The sequence below is a fragment of the Syngnathus floridae genome, chromosome 22 (genome assembly GCF_059516105.1).
Source record: "Syngnathus floridae isolate MCC-2025c chromosome 22, RoL_Sflo_1.0, whole genome shotgun sequence".
Lineage (NCBI taxonomy): Eukaryota > Metazoa > Chordata > Actinopteri > Syngnathiformes > Syngnathidae > Syngnathus > Syngnathus floridae.
The window spans coordinates 5,814,463-5,834,250 of NC_142434.1; the positions used below are offsets into that span (position 1 = coordinate 5,814,463).

Sequence of the window (19,788 nt, forward strand, 5' to 3'; positions counted from 1 at the left end):
TATATCTTAGAAGGAAATGACACATTTACACTATTGACAAGTTCACAACTAAAAAGTTATGGTACTCAAACTCAGTCGTATCACGTCGAATCGAATCCTAATTCCACTGAGTCGTACTGAATTGAATCGTGTCATTTTGAATCGAATCGTACTGGAATTGTTTTGCATCCAAGTATTGAATCATCTTTATATATATTTGTGTATGTGTGTCTATACGGTTTTTGATACACGAGATGAGAAACACATCCTATGAGTTTGGTGCATTTCAAATTGAATGTTACTCCGTAAAAAAGTAAGTGTGACATCCTTTTTGAGTCCTCACAGGTAAAAGAGAACAAATGTAGGCATGGGCACATGTGTGTGTACGTGTGTGTGTGTCTGTGTGTGTATGTGTGAGTGTGTGAAGTCCCAGGACAACTCATTAGGTACGCAGTCCTGACCGCGGCCGAACAAGGGAGAGAGAGAAGGACATTGTGCTGCAGTGTGTGCACTCTGCATGCCAGTCACACAAAGTCCAAAGTGCGCACACGTTAAGTCGTGTGTGTTTGAGAAATCCGACTTACCGCTACACACACCATGTACAAAGCCTGACGCGGATTTATGTTGCTTCCTGCCGAAGGAGACAAGCTGAGAGAAAAGGGACAAATTAAAGCAAAGGCTTCGAATAGCCACTGTTCTAAACTAACTCAGAAGATGGCTTATTGACTGCTCTGTGTTTAAAGCAAGTGTGTGTGTTTTTTTTCTTTCTTCCATCCCAGCATGCATCTGCGTGTCCTTCATGGACTTTATTGACGTGAAACCAAAAAAAAAAAAGCAAAAGTCTGATTTGCACACTGATAAACACTGATGACTGCACACTACATTGGCTGTGATCGTGGATAAGAATCCTTCGGATTTCGTCTTATTTGGATGCAAATGAAGCAGAGGATTACGTCTCGGGGGCTGAGATGTGTGCGTTTGGGCGAAATGGAATTGGCGAGATGGCGACGACCACGACGGCAGCGGCGGCGGCGAGGCTTTTAATGAGTGCTTGTTTGATTTGGGGAATTGGAAACTGGAAGGTCTTTTCTCCTCCACGCTGATTTGACTACTTTAGGACTAAAGCAAACACTGTTGATGCGCGTGCGAGTTTGTTTTCCGTCTGACCTTTCCGCATTTTTCCTTCTGTCTTATTGATGCCACCGTTAATTTAATCTTTTGGGCACAACAAGACAGAGTGAGAGTTAGAGTAACAAAAACAAAGTAAACTAAGAGACGAAGGAAGAATTCTTAAGTTGCCCTATTCTGCTTTCTTTCCAACTCTACTCTCAAAATGGCAACATCCTTGCTAGGGTAATAAGCAAACTACGGAGCCCTCAATTATCATCAATTCAGTTCCCAACAAGCAGCAGTTTGGCAGATTCTTCAAAATAGATTTTCCAAATTATTCATTTTTGCTCCCAGTTGAAATTCAAACCAACCCTTAAAGATCTGCTGCGTATTCAAAACAACCTTAGCTTAGCCTCAGACCTGAGTTAGCTTAATGCGAACAAACAATGCTAAACAATTTGTGTTTATGAAGAACAATATTATCGAAGAAATATTCCTGGAAGAAAATGGCCTGCTTTTTCCGATTCACTCCAAAAATCAAATGCCAGCACTTAAACATGAAATCTTTTATTCATCGGTGTGATTGTGCGCACACGTGGGCGCTTCCAAAGCGCTTGCGGGTCACTTCCTGACCTGCGTGCGTTGATTACAGCCCGCCCACGATTTCTCGTCCTCCCTTACAGTGACACATGACAAATGAGTATCGCTCGCACACAAACACGGGCGGCGCAAAAAATATTATTATTATTGTTGGGTAAGGTAAAATTTGCTACTGCAGGTCCATTTTCATGTCATTTGTGATGATGCTGTCATCCTGCATTTCAACATGATTGAACAGAGGAGTGTTTTGTAGGAAATGATACAATATCGCCTTGAAATATAACAAGGACTTACACAATCTAACCACATTGTTTTACAAATCCCCGCTAGCTTAACACACAATTTAAACCGCCATATCATTGCTCTACGCGGTTTTACATTCCCTTTGTTGCATACGTATATTTGAATTGTGAAGCAATGCATGGGGACAGACAATAACAATGCTCACTGGCATATATTCTTTATCCTCCGCAACATCCTATTTAATTTAATTACTGTATCTTTTGATAAAGTACAATGGTAAAGGGTCTTTTTTTCTTATTAAAAACATTACAAATGCATGTGGGTTGAGTTCTGGGTATGGTCACAAAAGAAAATTGAACTCTGAAGTCAAAGCATGTCTGTATATTATTTAACAAGCAACCAAATCGACACACAAAACATTTCAGTTAAATTAGCGCATAATAAACATGATTTTGGTCACTTGGAAATTTAAATACTAAGTAAATACAGGACTGTTTCAGAAAATTAGAATATTGTGATAAAGTTCTCTATTTTCTGTAATGCAACTAAAAACCCCAAAATGTCATACAATCTGGATTCATTACAAATCAACTGAAACATTGCAAGCCTTTTATTATTTTAATATTGCGGATTATGGCATACAGCTTAAAAAAACTCAAATATCCTATCTCAAAATATTAGAATATATTATATAATATAAATATTATGAAAAAGTATACTAGTAGGGTATTCAACTAATCACTTGAATCATCTAATTAACTCCTGAGCCTTGAAAAACACTCAGCTTGGTTCAGTAAACTAAATCACAAGTATGGGGAAGACTGCTGATCTGACTGCTGTCCAGAGGACCATCATTGACACCCTCCATCAGGAGGGGAAGACACAAAAAGAAATTTCTCAAAGAGCAAGCTGTTCACAGAGTGCAGTTACAGAGCACATCCACAAAAAGTTTGTTGGAAGGGGGAAATGTGGCAGGAAACGCTGCACAACCAAGAGAGATGACCGCAGCCTTAACAGCATTGTGAAGAAGAGTTGCTTCCAGAATTTAGGGGAGCTTCAAAGACAGTGGACTGAAGCTGGAGTCCAGGTATCAAAAGCCACTGTTCACAGACATGTCCAGGAAATGGCCTACAATAGCCGTATTCCTATGGTCAAGCCACTTCTGAACTCAAGACAACGGAAGAAGCGTCTGACTTGGGCTATGGAAAAGAAGCACTGGACAGTTGCAGAGTGGTACAAAGTCCTCTTTTCAGACAAAAGCAAGTTTTGTATTTCATTTGGAAGTCAAGGCGCCAGTGTCTGAAGAAAAGGCTGAAGAGGAGCAAAATCCAAGTTGCTTGAAATCCAGTGTGAAGTTCCCACAGTCAGTGATGGTTTGGGGAGCCATGTCAGCTGCTGGTGTTGGTCCACTGTGTTTCATCAAGTCCAGAGTAAATGCAGATTTTAGAGCACTACATGCTTTGTCTGCTGAAAAGCTCTATGGAGATGATGATTTCATTTCCCAGCATGATCTGGCACCTGCCCACAGTGCCAAAACCACCAGTAAATGGTGTACTGACCATGGCATTACTGTCCTTGATTGGCCTGCCAATTCCCCTGACCTGAACCCCATAGAGAATTTGTGGGGTATTGTGAAGAAGAAGCTGAAAGACACCAGACCCAACAATGCAAATGAGCTAAAGGCCGCTATTGAAGCATCCTGGGCATCCATAACACCTCAGCAATGCCATAGGCTGATTGCCTCCATGCCACGCTGCATTGGTTGCAGTAATCTGTGCAAAAGGATTCCCAACCAAGTACTGAGTGCATTAATTGGACATTTTCAAATGTTTGATTTTGTTTTGCTGTTTTAAATCTTTTTTTTTTTACTTGGTCTGAGGAAATATTCTAATATTTTGAGATAGGATGTTTGAGTTTTCTTAAGCTGTATGCCATAATCAGCAATATTAAAATAATAAAAAGCTTGCAATATTTCAGTTTATTTGTAATGAATCCAGAATGTATGACATTTTTGGTTTTTCAATTGCATTACAGAAAATAAAGAACTTTACCACAATATTCTAATTTTCTGAGACAGTCCTGTATATAAAGTATTAGTGAAAACAATAGTAAAATAATCTTTACATATATGCACAAAAAGTGCAATTAAGACAATTTGATTTTCAATGTAAAAATATTTGGGACATACTTTTGGTTACTTAAAAGAATAATACTTGTTAAATAAAACACAAATAGGACATGAAATTATTTAAATAAGATGACATGTCAGAATGGCAGACACCAATGATTAAAAAGGACATTTGTTGTCACAATTTATTATTATTATTATTATTATTATTATTCATTTAACCAAAAGTCTACGCATAAAAAAGTTTTAGAAACGAAGAAGAAAAAAACAATAAATGATTAATGATTTTCATTAAAGGGCCACACCGGGATAATTTCGCCTGAGTGCTGCTGCTGAGTGTTTATCACCCTGAAGCCAATGTCATTAGCGGGAAAGTTCTGGTATCTTTAACACACAAATTAATTTTGCAGTGCATAACACAAAAAGATAACAAGCTGGATATCTGTATGCTTACAACAGTGAATCGAACGTGACTCTTATTGTCCAAAATTAGTTTGCTAGTGCACAGGCATTACGTGCCACTGCATCATATCAAAAGTAATAACGAAAGCTAAGCAAATGGAGCATGCTGATGTTCAGTCAAACTGCTGAGCTGGCACCCGCCAAACAAACCTGCATCCCAACTGATATTGCCACTGGACCCTCAGGCTTCTCTGAAACACATGTCCGCAAACAGACCCACACACACGCCAGAGCATTGATAAGCCAATGTGACTTAAACATTGCGCCATGTTTGCTTTATCGAAATCAATAACGGCCCCCGGCGGGGCTATCGTCGGCGCGGCGTTCTAGAGCAACGGCAACAATAACAACAACATATTAATGAGCTCGACGGGGAGAAAGGTCAAGGCTAAACAAAAGAATTCTTCCTGATAAATATTTAAGTGTGATTAACATGAGCAGGCCTAATTAAGTCATCAGTCTTTTGGCCCATGAAAAGCCCTTTGATTAGGCTCTCAGGATGAGCGCCACGGAACAGGGCCATCACCGCCGCAGGGTCCGGTGAGAAAAGTGTCCTGTGTACCAGCCAAAAAGCTCAATGAGAAACATTGCTATTTATTTGATCAAATTGTGAGTTCCGGTTGTTTTTTTGCTAAATTAATAGGATCTGCTACAGAATAAAATAAAAAATAAAATCATGTATATATATTTATTAATATTAGGGACCCCCCCGCCAAAAAAAACTGAATAAAATAAAAAATAAAACAAAGTCTTATATATATATATATTTTTTAATATTTAGAGAACCCCAAGAGTAAAAAAACAGAATTAAAAAAATCCTGTATATATTTTTTTAATAATTGGTGAGCCCTCAAAATAAAAAAAAAATTGCACATATTTTTTGACAAATAGGAAAACTGTAGTTTAAAATATGTGGTCCCGGGATATTAGTGGCCCAACTTACAAGCAATTTTTTTTTTTTTGCTTTGATTTGCAAGGTCAGTTGTGAAACTCTTTGTTTGTATCGGCATCACTGTATTCTACTGCCCCCGGTGACCGATTTATCCACACGAGGATCCATGAGGAATTAATCACAACGAATAATCTGTTTATAAATATAATTATTTTATCAATCCTGAGTGGTGCTTTATTTTAAACAGCATACATAAATGTTTGTGTGCATTGGTGATCACAGCTCTGGATGTACAGACCCTGCACGACATCATATGTGTTGAGTTAGCCTATACGGGAACATAAGCGCCCCGAGGCTTTGTGTCAAGACCGGGGCCCTGAACATGACATACCAATGTGCGTTTTTATCGTGCAATATCTCCTGTTTGCCCTCCGGCCTTCTGTCGACAACATCCACTAAAGCCTCTTGTACTGTAAATAATAAATACTCTGTGTCTGTGTGTCTCAAACGGTGTGCATGTATAGCAATCCTGAAGTTTGCGAGGCCAAACAAGCTCCTTGCATGTGTACAAGTCATTTAAATCCCCTCGTAAAGGACGAGAAAATGTATTTTACAGTGCTGAGGGATTAGTTTAAACTGGCCTCTTCGAGTTCACGGCTGGATGGGTTTAGGCGCGGCCGAGTAACAGGTTTAGCGCGGCGTGAAAATGCCATCAAACGCTTAAAAAAATGTTTGTTTTCTCCTTGAAAATTAATTTTGGAGCCATCATCTTTGTTGGACACATTGTAAGAGCCACCTTGGGGATTCGAGGAGCATTAAGAAACCAAAGCAACTAAATGCCAAAAGTGAAGGAAAAAAAAAAATATATATATATATATATATATATATATATATATAGTATATATGTACAGTGATCCCTCGCTACTACGCATTTCATTTATCGCGGCTTCACTACATCGCAGATTTTTTTTCCAAATTAAAAAACATTTAAAAGTCAAAATAAAACTTCTAAATTGAGGAAACGTGTCTAACCTTTAGGACGATGTAGCATTGCTCCAAATGTTTGTTTACATTCCTTTAGAAGTCCGTTTTCGCGTGTAAGCACGATCGCGACTTAGCATCTTTCCGCTAACTCGTTAGCCTGCCCAGTACTTCTTGTTGGTGACCGTACTTCGCGGATTTCACTTATCGCGGGTGGTTTTTGGGACCAATTATCCGCAATAAACGAGGAATTACTGTATATATACACTGGTTTTGTTTATGCAATTCACAATTGGGGCTCAATTAAAGTCAATTCCAACTGACCTTCAGCCCACTTTCTTGTACTTGATCACATCCATCATCGTCCTGCTGGTGCCCCCGCCCGGCACCCTGTCGTGTGGTCTGATCTGAATTTTAACTCCGGACTTATGCGGTTCAGACTCAAGGACACACGGACGATGATTTCTTGAAACCGTATCGTATTGTTTGATTATAACTACCACCATTTGTTTCCTGTGGGGCTCAAAAAGAATTGCTTGGATTCTAAACAGGCCAAACCGGCATTGTGTCTGGCTGGCCACATCATGTTAATGCCAACCAAAGAGGCTTGTTGCGGTAAAATCACTTAAGACGAAAACCCCAAGCCATTCTTGAGACTTTCCAGAGAAGCTTTCGGAATTAATACCACTGTTGAGATTGGGCAGGCGTTCAAAATCCCCTCCGTGTTTAGATGGAATCATGCACCGCGGCCATTTCTTAATTTGATTCGAGGGCATGTAACCTCATTTCGGGCTTAGCTTGGCCTTAGAAGGCAGCGGGTCACTGGGAGAGACACGACAGAAATTGGCACCTGTCGTGAACTCCGAGAGTCATTATCCGCAACCTTTAGAAAAGCACTCCAATACACAGTATACTCCGAGTCAACCCTTAACCTCCGGGAGAGTCCAGAAGTCAGGCAAGCTGACTGACAGACATAAGGGGGAGGGGATTAATCACAAGAATCACATGCTTGCATGCACACAGCCTTCGTCTCTCCCTCCTCTGTCCATCACCCACGCTCACTTTCTCCTCATGATTCGGAATTAAGATTGTATCCTCTCAGCCATCACCTTGCCTGCACATCAAACTCAACCCAAAGAGCCGGAGTCAAAGAGTTTAGAAAGCATGGAGAATCTGTCTACTCCATGACGACATTAGCCCGGGAGACTGAGCAGGGACATGGTGGAGAAAAAAAAAATGGAGGCAAGGAGCCGGACGGCAATAGTTCCCCGGGCTCATCTTGGCAAAATGTCGCTGCGACAAAACACGACGCGGTTGCACATCCATCAAAGATGCCCGCTGTTATTAGCATAAGACACGCGAGACACGGGCGCCTGCTGAATATTAATAAATAGAAGGGAGGAAGATAGTTCGACAACATTTGTAGTATCTTTTATTTTCTTCTGATCACGTGGTGGTCGGGAGACTTACATCAATAAGACGGGAATACAACACAGATGTGACCGAATTCATCGTGTACATAAATACAATTGATTGTGCATAGAGTTATGACATCAAAAAAGGACTGTTTGCGAAAATATCTTTCTACGGGTGCTGGAGGTGTTCGGGTCTGGCTTTCGCTTTCTGTGTATCATTCTAAGGCCTCAAACGGGGAAAAGTGTCTCTGCCTCCATGCTACTTCCACGGGAGAGGTACATGACAGGGCTTCAGATCTGACTTGGTGTGCATTTCAGTGCTGCCTCGATCTTCTTTCTCTTGGTCGTTTGTCGCTCGGTCGATAATCGGTAATCCCACAGAATAAACTCTTGATTGCGCCACCATTCGTATCCCTTTTCTTCCTTAACCCCCGGTCCTCAACTTGGTCTGAAGAAAACAAAACAAAACAACAAAGCTCAAAATAAAAATAGATAAACACTAAGAGATTATGTCACACAAGGTGGATGAAACAGAGGTAGGCATGCGAGTACAATAAAAGTGAACAGGGATGGCGGAAAGGAAGGAGGGGGGGGGCATCGAGAGAGCACCCAAGGGCAGTGGATTCCGTGTTCGAGATAAGTGCGACCACAAATCCCCGGCGCTGGCTGTCAATAACCATTTGAACCTGGCTGCTGTGGCTAAAGATGCTGGATGAACACTGCCTTAAAAGAAGGATGAAGGTGGGGAAATGAAGAAGAAGCCCGCAAGGGAAAGAACTTCAAAGCGAGTGATGCAGTATGGCTTGAGGATTAAACAAGTCCAGATCCTCCAAGAGTCCCGATTATTGATCAACCGTGCTATGGACATATTTCAATTTACTGCAAAGTGGCTCTGTAGTAACATTGTCGGGGCTAAAGAGGATGGGCGGGGTTAAGAATCCATATCTCATGGTGGTAACTATCATTGAAAAATGGTGCGGAACTTTTGAGGCATTAAAAGCATAAATTTAAAACTATTTCCAGAGCCAAAAAGGAAAGCTCAAGATATCCACAGCTCTACACGGTTTCATTATCTATTGACCCTTGGTGGAGTAAATTGATGGCACCAGGTGGAGTTTGTTGCTCAGCCTCACACTTGTTTGTCCTTTTTTTTTTTTAATCGGTCAGGAAGAAGCGAAAAAATCAACACCATCGATGAGACGAGAGGTGGCTTAAAGGTGCCAATTTCCTGTGACCAATCAGGTCTTTGCTGTGTTTTTATTGCACTGGTTAGAATCGACTGTCTTGCTGCTAGGAAATTTGGTCAAGGTCACACAAGAAGAAGTATTTATCAAAGATAAAATTGAAAAACATTCTGAGTAGAGCTGTCGAAACTAACTGATTCATCGACAAGTAATCGACTATCAGATTAATCGACAACTCTTTTAATAATCGAGTAATTGTATAGACTTTTTTTATTACAATTTTATTGTCCAACTCTTCCAATGTCAGCAGCAATTATTAATTATTTTTTGTAATAAGTTAATGAAAACAGATTATTTTTTGAGTTGAACCAAAACAAACCATTTGCAAAGGTCTGTTTTATTTCGGAAAACAATCCGCACCAGGAACGGAATCGCTTTGAAATTAATCGATAGACACAATCGATATAGAATATTCTGAAGGATATTGTTTAATTATTAGTTATTATTTAGATGTTGTTTTTCATCACAACAATAAATGGTTTTGTCATATATTTTGATGCAAAATAATTTTTTTATCCGATTAATCGACTGAGTAATCGATCTATTAATCCTTTTGAAAAAATATCCACCAGTGACGGAACTTATTCTAAAAAAAATCTGATTCATGGAGGGTTTCAATGCGTCAATCCCAACCTCTGCTTGACTAATTAATCATAACTCTAAAAGCATGAGACTTGCTATTCATCCTAGCAGCTTTCTTTTTCATTATCACACTTGCAAAACCCTGAGAACACAAACGCGCCTGGAGGATGCGAGGCAGAGCGACGGAAGGGTCAGGGGAAGAAATGAAGTAGGCAAGGGAAAGATAGGGAGCAGGGGCCACTCATGCGGCGGGAATACGCAATGAGGGAGAGCGACCGTGGACACGGCAGAGATCGGGCCGGGTGATAAACTCGCTGAAAGGGAACGAGAGGGAGGAGAAGGAAAGAGACGGGCTTTATCCTGCTTGCCCTTCGGCTGCCTCCGACTCACTGTTTGCTATCTGGACGTGTTAAGTGCCGAATGCATTAGAAATGCGAACTAAGGACGTTGGGAGAAGGAATTGCTACGAGGGGCGTTAAAGGCGGTGGAAACGGGTCGAAATGCCATCAATGACTCCGGTGATAAGAGTAATTATCAGTGACAAAAGTCTGCTGTTGTTCCGTCTGGCTCGAGTTGAAGAGTCAATCTTAGAAAAGTGAGATTTGGGGATTTGTTGTTGTTTTTAATCTGGATTTCGGATGAAGGGCAGAGAAGGGCAAAGAGATCTGAAGTGGTTTTGGTTGGGAGCCAGTTTAAGGGTCAAAATCACACCTTTTGAAATTTGTATGCTTGCGCAGCTTTGGTTCTGATAAAACTGTGTAAACATCCCAATCGTGGTCATGGCTATCAGCATATTTTTTCTTCCTTTTTAGCTGTGTCACTCTGCATATTATTGCTTTGGAGCCTTATCACAAATGTGTCTCTGTGGCACCTAATGACTTTTAAAACAAGTTAGATAAAGTCCGGACGAGCAAGAGTATACGGTGATTGCCGTAGGCCGATAAACACGGGGGCGGGATTATCGTATCGTCTCCAGGCTCGCTTCAAAAACGATTTACAAGATCATATAATAGCGCCCCTGACGAAGCCACAGGTAGCTGTCGCTAGAACTCAGCGCACCCGCGCCATGAATAAAACATCTTTGAAATTTACATGACGCAAAGCTTAAAAATCGACCGGCATGTGACTTTCATATCGAGTTGACCTCGTTTGCCATAAAAACAATGAAATTGTAAAAGAGAAGAAAATCTAATAAATAAACCTCTGTGAATGTATAGAAGTCTTTTTGGGAGGCTAGCGGTTGGTTATAGATCGCATACTGAGTGCCCGGAAATCAAGTTAGCATCCGCGGGAGTGCCTTCGGTGCGACTTTAACTTGACGCTCGAGGGAAAGACTTGTGCAGAGATGATGTCATTAAAAGACACACACAGAGGAGACTTGCCTCTGTAGGCAGGTATTAAGGAAATAAAGACTGACATTGAAAGTGGTGATCTGGGTACGAGGATGCACATAGAAACTACATTCTACTGTCAAAGAACTCAATGTGCAGGTTTTATGCTTATTTGGAGGGATAAAATCTAGAAATCAAATAAGCAATGGAAACCTATTGTGAGAATTTAGAAGGATTTCATACAATCTGGATCCTTGGATTTTTTTTTAAAGTAAAGCATATTAGTGGTAGTAACAAAGTGGAATCTCAGTTTCAGAACGTCTGGTTAAAACGGGTTTGTTCAAAATCTAAAGCGATATTTCCCATAGGGAATAATGTAAATCCAAATAATCAGTTGATATGCGTATAAGGTTCAACACGTCGCAAGACATGTTCCACATTTTCTTCATAACTCAAAAATCTCCTCGTTGCCTCAACACTCCTGACAAGTTGGTGCAACAAATCCAGTCAAAAGTCGTGAGTAGAACAGTTTCAGCACTCTACTTGCACAAAAACTATTTCGGGCTTTTTTATGTGACAGCAGGTGTAACTTTTAACAAAATGTGTTACCCAAAATATTTCCCTGAGCACTGCAGAGTAGACCGAGAGGGTTATTACTTTTGAGTTGTGAAAAAAACTGCATTGTGGAATATGCCTTGATCTGTTGAACACCTTAGGCAACTTACGAATCAGATACAGAAAATGAAAGATATGCATTATTTGTATAAAATATAGGTAAAAACTACAAAAAATAAGTATTACAGTACTGTGACTTGGTGCATGAGTCCTTCCTAAATTCTCACACAAAATATTGCTAAAGCCAACTTACATGTCGTCTATCCGTGCAGCTGCATGCTTATTTTTCTTCACAGACAAAACAAGCGAGTTATTAAATCAGCATTCCAACATTTTTTTAAATTACATTTACACATGCAAAGAATATCAAAAACCTCACACCAGTTTGGCGTTGTTGACACACTGCAGGTACATGGCTGCTATGTTGGAGCAATGGAGAGTTTTGCCAGTGTTTTCTCTGTAGCACGCAAGGATCTGGCCTTGTAGGTCGGAGCATACCGGATATGTCTCGTAGCGCCTGTGAAAGGGAAAGAACGCAAAATGAGGGAACATAAGGTAGGGAATAAAATTTGCCAGGGTAGGGAAAAATAAAAGCAAAAGTGATGAACATCTGTGGTTCTTAAGTGAGACCAATGCGGCCTATTGAGCAATATTGCAGTCTATGGTGAGAAGATTCCCTTACTGTCATTCCAGTTCAAAGCACCTGAAGCAAGAATCGCCATTAAAAAAATCGCTGAGCGGTGGAAAAAAAAAATCCGATCCAGTCACTGTCCAACCTTTCAAAAATGGACAAATCAAAACCTCATAAACGGCTTGACCCACAAGGAAAGGGAAATCCATCGGTACCAGGGGACCAATACTGGGAGAGTTATTGTGCAAATCAATGTACCGGATTACACAATGGAGATGATTGGTAATACAGACACGGAATTACAAGAGTGATCATGCTTTGGTAAAATTCCCCCAAAGTTTATCTTCCACGTACTACCAAGAAAACGTTCCAAAAAAATGAACTGCCGAGCAAAATATTGATCCATCCTCTGGGTATCTTTATCGATCAGTAATTGCTCCCTGACAGTGCCAGCAGATCATAAAGCATTTCTTTTTTTGTCTTTTAGCATCTCCAGAAAGGTGTTGTAAAGCTTGAGTGCTAAGCGTCTGCTTGAAAGCAAGCCATCACTCGCTCGCTGCACTCAGTGTGTCCCCGAGGCCTACTGCAGCTTTAGCGCGGCAGTACAAACCGGTATTTTCCAGATGCTAAGGCTCGACGTTCCGCTCGACTTCGGCGCACGGCGCTAGCTGGCATTCATGCCGCCTTGCCTTGTCTAACTGCTTTTGTGTGACGCTTCCCAAACGCCATAAAGATCCATAATGACGACATGTGCGCACGTGAAGGCTATTACGCGATCATTTTATTCACGCCAGTGCCCAGGAAACTCCGCCGGTCGCACTAAAACGTCTATTTTTTTTTGTGGCCTGTCAGCAAATTGAAGCCAGGTCCCCCGTCGTCGCAATCAGATGTTTGAGTCGCCCACCCGGAGTGAGAAATTATCCCCCTGTTAGATGCAAAGATGGGGATTTAGAAACTATGGGTCATTACCCAGAGTGCAATGCAGCAGGAAACCGATTCAAAACGCCGCATGGTGGTTTTGGAATTGTCCTTGCCGGTGCAGGTCACGAATTATCGCAGCGTTAAGAGTCGAAGGGGCAAAAAAAAAAATTGCTTAAGCTATCGCAGATGTGAGATGGAATAAGAAACAACTTCACATATTAAATTTTAATGCTTTAGCAAATTGTAAACTTGGAATGGCTTGCTACCCAAAAATTCAGAATCTGACTATCACGACACCCCCTAGTGGCTAACATTTCTTTTAATCTGCATTCGAGGTACTAGACAACAAAATTTTTTGCTTCTTGTACTGATCCTGGCACGCACTCATTACACCGCCTCTGGGCATCTACCGCGACGAGATGGGCCACTAATTGCTTTCTTAGGCATCGTCGGTAATGCCAGGTGCATCCTGCTGATACAAAGCGCAATGTTTATCACCGGTAATGGACTCTTGTGAGAGAGAAGAGACAGAGCAAGAGAATTTTTTTTTTAGATATAATTTTTTTTTGTTGTGCTGTGTCTACAGTAAGCCTGAGACAGTGCTTAAATTAATCCAGGTGCCACAAGAACCACTACGCACCCATTTCAATATTGACAGTGGTAAAATAAACTCTGGTGGCCATTTTACGGCATGACGAATTGATAAAAAAGAATGATTTTTCTTTTTATATCTAAATAACACAAATAAAGGGAAACACTTTTATACTAAGCTCGCAACTGGGAAAAAGGTCGAAAGGAGGAGCACAGTAATATCGTGTCTCACTTAACATGTAATTAGCTACAACAGATTACCTGCTCACTCCCCTTCAAAATGTCTCCTTCCTCAAGGTGTCCCCGGCGTTATTTAACCCACGTCAGCACTTTCGCATGGGGTCTGGGTAAGGGGGGGTCCTTGAGTGTGCTCGCATGGCTACACGACTTATTGACGGAGAGCCGAGGACATATTGCAATCAATATGCATGACTTCGAGCCTATACAGGGATTGATTTCTATAACCTTGCTAACCTATAGAAAATGTACATCGACATGATTTTGTGGTAATTACGTTTGGGTTTAATTGATAATAAAATAAGTGGAAAACTCCAAAAGTAGAAAAACGTATTTTCCGTATATAGGTGGAAAACGCGGGGGGAAAAACAATACAGCAAATAAATATACTTAACTTCAATTCGACATCTATACATAAGACAGACTGTTTTTGAGAACATCAAAGAATTTTAAATGCACCTTATAGACCAAAATATACGGTAATTATGGTTTTCCGTAACAGATCGTACCAAATCCAAACTACATATTTTTTACTTAAACTTAAATTCACTTACTTAGACTTAAATTGTAGTATTGTTCTTGCAATGCCTCAGGATATATTTTAAAAACAGAAGCTTTATTACGTTCATAAATCCTGACATTTTTCTACCAATTGGGACCTTTTATACCAAATCCTAAATTCATTCGTTTTACTGTGATAATTTTTAGCTAACCTCAGCTCACGACACACAGGTCAATCAATCAAAAAAAAAAAACTGTCCCGTTGGACGGATCACTTTGGTCCTGCTGCCAGATTGAGTTCCCAATCAGCACGTTGTGTATTTATCATCATTTGGGTCCACTTAGGGGTTAACAGGGTTAAGGGGAGGGTGCCGCTCATCCCTTAAATAGCTCTCATGTTCTCTCCAGTTAAGGTAAGTGTCACGACAGCGGGGGGTAGATAAATATAAATGATCCAGTTAGAGAGAAAAATGACAGAATGCTTTTTGCTTTTTTCGTTGGACCCAAGTGACCCCCCGCAGTGAGTGCATCAGAGTGGATGGAAGAAAATGGAAAAAGGTGCGAGGAGTCGACATGAATGAAACGTGTGAGCTTTTGGCAGCCCTGAGAAGAGCTTTTAAAGCCGTTATTGACTTCTGGCTCCTCCGCTGACCGTATCCTCGGTTGCCATGGGAACAAAATTAGGCAGCAGACCTCACCTGACAGCGAGGTTGCCTCTGTGCGACATCGGCTCGCTACTTCACTACTGCAAATGAACTCCTGTCATCTTGACTAATTAAATTGGGTAGTGAAATTTTTTTTTTTGCTTTATAATCAACAACTAATTGCTTCGCTCATTTCGGAGGCTTGGCTGGTTGTCATTTAAACAAATAGCCCAAAAAAGCCCTGGCTCAACACCTTATTTACATTTTGCAGGGTATTTTTGACTAATTTAAGCGTTTTCGGCTTTGGATGTCTTCTATTTCGGTAACTCACAAACAAAACTGGAATCGAGAGAAATGCTGAGTTGGTTAAAATATGTCAGCTGTGTACTGAATTGGAAGAACATCTGACTCTTGGTTCTTTGGCGCCAATTCATTATTAATCTGCAAACAATCAATTGGTCGATTATTTTGTCCGTTGTGAGCACCAACTTGACTATAAATATAAAAAAAGTTGCATGATGCGCATTTTTTGTGAGGGTTATGGAGGACTTTATATTCACCTTGAGATAAAGAAACGACTGTGGCTAGAGGATTAAATTGAAAAAAAAAAACGGGAGAGAAAAAAACATTGTTGAAAGAAGGCATTAAATAAACAATAGATAAAGTAACTTTTGTATCCTACAGGGAGAGGATGACCGACAGTGACATGACAGACAAAAAATGAGCTCCTATTCTTTGCGGCCAACACCCACATAATCAGTTCTAAACACAAAGACCCAACAATGCGGTTTTGATCCCCACACAAACGCATACATCAAGGTAAGATGCTGCGGAGGCGTGTGTCTGGCGGAGGCTTACAAAACGCTATTCATTCTCCACCATTCGTAACATCAATTCAACAGGGAACCGGGTTAAAGTGAGCCGGCGAAAGGTTAGCGTTGACAGGAAGCTTAGGACCCTGTTTTCTTTCAGCCCTTTGCATAATCTTATATCTTTTACTTTCTTACAAGACTGGCAGTTCGCCCCATCGGGACACCGAGTCTAACGCACGTGCCGTATACGCACCTTTCCATACGTGCCGAGCGAGAAAGGTCACGCATTGAAACGCCGGACAGTGCGATAAAGTGTCAGTGGAAGAAAAAAACAACTAGCGCCAGACGTGGCAGAGTATAAATCAGCGGTGAGGGGTAAGACGGGGAATCGCTTATCTGCCGTCGAAAATCGGGTCAAAGTGAAAATGGTGTGACGAACGTACCGTGTGTTTGCATTATCGCTCATGTATTCCAGATGTACATATACCATACATAAAAGATTTGAGAAGCAGAGATCTACAAGAGGAAGCTCATGTTTGTGACTTCCTGGGGCCCATTTGGCTAACATTTAATTAGATACTAAAATTTAATCAGTTTAATACCATGGTTAATGTCGGGTTATATTTCACTTAGCATTTGCACAGGCGAGGCACGACAACTGTCTTGTCTGGATTCTTTCAAAATCAAAAGTGATATATGTGAGATATGTGTATATATATATATTATTAAAGTTTTACTCAATTGTTGCAAGATATGCGATAGCATTATCCTATAAAGCAGAAAGTTACACTATAGCAAAACAACGCAGGTTTTATTTCTCTTATGCGAGGGAACTATACAGCGTTTTTGAGACTTTGGAGCCCCTGCAGTAACCCTACATTGCAATTGTGTCATTGCATAAAGTTTTTAAAATAACAAAAGTTCTTTGCAACAGTCGTATTGAAAGTCAGAGGTTGTAATGAGGTCAGAGTGACGATCGTCTCGTTTCAGTTGGGAGCGCTCTGTCGTACTCTGGCGGGAATAAAAAATGGCAAGAAACAGCTACATAACCGTACGCCCTTCCTTCCCAGGAGGTCCCACCTCTCACACTTTCATTTATTTTTCAACATCGCCGAGGAAAATGACGGCGTACTGTACCTCAGGAACAAAAGCTTGCTGCTGGACGCTCCGGGGTGGAAACCCATAACACCTTTACCACATTGCATACGATGAGCTGTGTTATGGATTGCTTACTGACACGAGATGCATCCCCGAGAAGGCATTTCCATTCCTTACTTCCTTGGGGTAGTCTTTTTTTAAAAATTATGTTTCCATCACGTTGCTATGGGAATGGGCACAACTGTACTACAATTGTACAATCTAATTGGCAGTCTCATAGGTTCCTCTTTCAGGTTGTTAATGTAGATCGCAGGTGTCAAACTCAAGGCCCGGGGTCCAGATACGGCCCGCCACATCATTTTATGTGGCCCGCGAAGACAAATTGTGCATCAAATTCGTGTGTCATTACTAGAATTGCAAATTGTCTTCACTCTTAATAATTTTTTCTTTTTTTAAATATTTGACCAGTTTTTACTTGTCTGCTTTGAAAATGAGTTATTTGTCAGTTTGTTTTGTAGCTTTTACTGGATATGAGGTGCTCATACATTTACATAATGGCCCTCCGAAAGAAGCTATGACTACAATGCGGCCCGCGAAAAAAATGAGTTTGACACCCCTGATGTAGATTCATGGACTTTAGGGTACCAAAGCAATTCTGGTAAAGGACAAATATGAACTGAACTTTGGTTTCTGGCATAGCGTTAGCTCCTACTGTTTCATGTTGATGAACACTCAGATCACACTATTATATTAACCAACACCAATCAACCCCGAGTCTCTCCACAGATGGAATCTAATCTCTCGATGGGAGACCCAGCAGCCAACGTCATATTGGGTGCTCACAACTCCATCGCTAGCGGAGATGATCAAGCCATAGCCAAAGAGGCCTCGTTACATCCAATTAACCCTCGGCTCTGATCGCCACGCCGCATCCCATGTTCCACCAGACCTTCTCGACATTTAATTAGCACACACATGCGCAGAGACCCCCTCCCCCCTTCTAATCGTCATTGTAATCCAGTTACAATCGTCCTAATGCACCCTCTTTAATCCAATCAGCCAATCGAAAGTCTTTGTACACATGCCTGTGTCACATGACTACCCAACCTGTTAGGACCGACGTTCGCTCGCAGCCAGCGCCGTCATTTGGCACTAATGTTATTCCGGTGAGTGATTCCCACCCCCCAACTCCTCTCGCTTTAATGTGATTTGGGAAGTCTCAGTTCCAGCCTGCGCAAGTCCAGCGCTACACCCCTGGTGGGCCACACTAATCAGTTTCCAACATTTCTCAGGGAGACAATGATCCCGGTGTTAGCACTGGCTAATGACAAGCTAACACAATAAACTCAGCCTCCTGAGGGCCGGGGCCCAATTTGGCCCCCACCGTTTGCGGCATCCTCATCCACTTTCCCTACATTACTATGGAGTCTAATGGCCTCTTATTAAGAAGACGGATGGAACGAGAATGGGGAAAGATTCTTCAAGTACTTGGGTTACATGTGTGTGTTGGATACATGTTACACACATGCTAGTTTATTATTACCTTCTTCAGCAAATGGCCTCATTACTGTAATCAATCTTTACACTATCAGGGTTACGGGTATACCAGCATACGAGTGTGGACCCAATGGTCTGCTCGCTCCCTTTACGGCGAGTCGCACTCGCATTACCTCCAGTAAGTCAGATCTGTTTCCAATGAAGGTTTGACTTCGCCAAGGCTGCCCTTTCTCACCGATTCTGTTCACAACCTTGCGATGAGAATCAGCACCTCCACATTTTGGTTCTCAGTTGGAATAAGGTGCAATGCCCTTTCGGGTTGGAATGAGATCCTGCCACAAGTGGGGGAGTTCAAGTGTCTTGGGGTCATGAAAGAAGAATTGTGCATTGGTGCAGGATCTGCAGTGATGCATGGTGAATAAGTCCATGATTTTACCTTTCCACCTTCACCAAAGGTCACCAAAGCTGTGGGTCATGACATTGGCAATACAGTCAAAATGAGTCTCCTCTGTCCGGGTTCTTTGGTTATCTGAGAGGGGCTAAGAGTAGAACCATAAATGAGGTGTTTTGGACATCTGTTTAGAATGCCTACTAGACACCTCCCTGGTGAAACCCACTGGGAGGAGGCCCCTGAGAAGAACCAGGACACATTAGAGAGAAAGTCTCTCAGGTGGTCTGGGAACATCTTGGAATCCCCGGGAAAAACTGGATGAAGGGGCTGGGGAGAGGTATTCTTGGCTTCTCTGCTCAGGTTGCTGCCTCCACAACTCTACCCTGTATGGACGGATGTATGGCCCCAATGTACTGCGATGTCCCTTGACTACACTTTTTTAATTCCGTTTAAGATGCTCAAGAAGTATTGCCCTAACTTCAATTAACTACATCCTATTAAGTCTTCGTAAACTACCACTTTAAATGAGCATCAGAAAAGCCCCGTCAGCTATCATCAACATACCATCAGGCTTATCACTCAGCTGCATCATCAACATGAGTTAATGGGCTTCACTAATGCTGCCCCTGATTGAAAGCCGCTGGTTACAATGTGGCTTGCATATAATTCAAAATAAGGCACCGAATTGTGATGAATGTGTTCGTTTCGGATAGCGCTGGCCTGAAAGTCTTGGAATAAGTGAATGGGGACTTACTTGAACTTGGCATTCACTTGGTCAGCGGCTTTGTGGTAGTTCTCAGTGGTGACCTTGTAGGACTGAGCACTCTGTAGACAAAAACAAACAAGCTCAGGAGTCTAAATAATTTTTCTGAAAATGTGCTTT

General features: G+C 41.4%; 2 protein-coding genes across 7 annotated transcripts in view; both read right to left on the reverse strand.

The window, feature by feature from the left end:
• Positions 1 to 760, reverse strand: part of plxna4 (plexin A4) — a 113,534-nt gene extending 112,774 nt beyond the window's left edge. For all 3 annotated transcript variants that reach the window (XM_088366583.1, XM_088366582.1, XM_088366580.1), the window contains exon 1: positions 564 to 760. The gene's annotated coding sequence lies outside the window, so the exon portion shown is untranslated. The remainder of the gene's footprint in view (positions 1 to 563) is intronic.
• A 7,044-nt stretch (positions 761 to 7,804) lies between these two features.
• chchd3a (coiled-coil-helix-coiled-coil-helix domain containing 3a) overlaps positions 7,805 to 19,788 on the reverse strand; it is a 36,297-nt gene continuing 24,313 nt past the window's right edge. For 3 of the 4 annotated variants that reach the window (XM_088367078.1, XM_088367075.1, XM_088367076.1), the window contains 4 exons: positions 19,660 to 19,730; positions 11,964 to 12,099; positions 11,836 to 11,870; positions 7,805 to 8,258 (listed from right to left, as the gene is read on the reverse strand). In XM_088367078.1, the coding sequence (XP_088223204.1) occupies positions 8,249 to 8,258; positions 11,836 to 11,870; positions 11,964 to 12,099; positions 19,660 to 19,730 (252 nt within the window). In that variant the 3' untranslated portion in view covers positions 7,805 to 8,248. The remainder of the gene's footprint in view (positions 8,259 to 11,835; positions 11,871 to 11,963; positions 12,100 to 19,659; positions 19,731 to 19,788) is intronic. The other variant, XM_088367077.1, reaches the window with a different exon arrangement.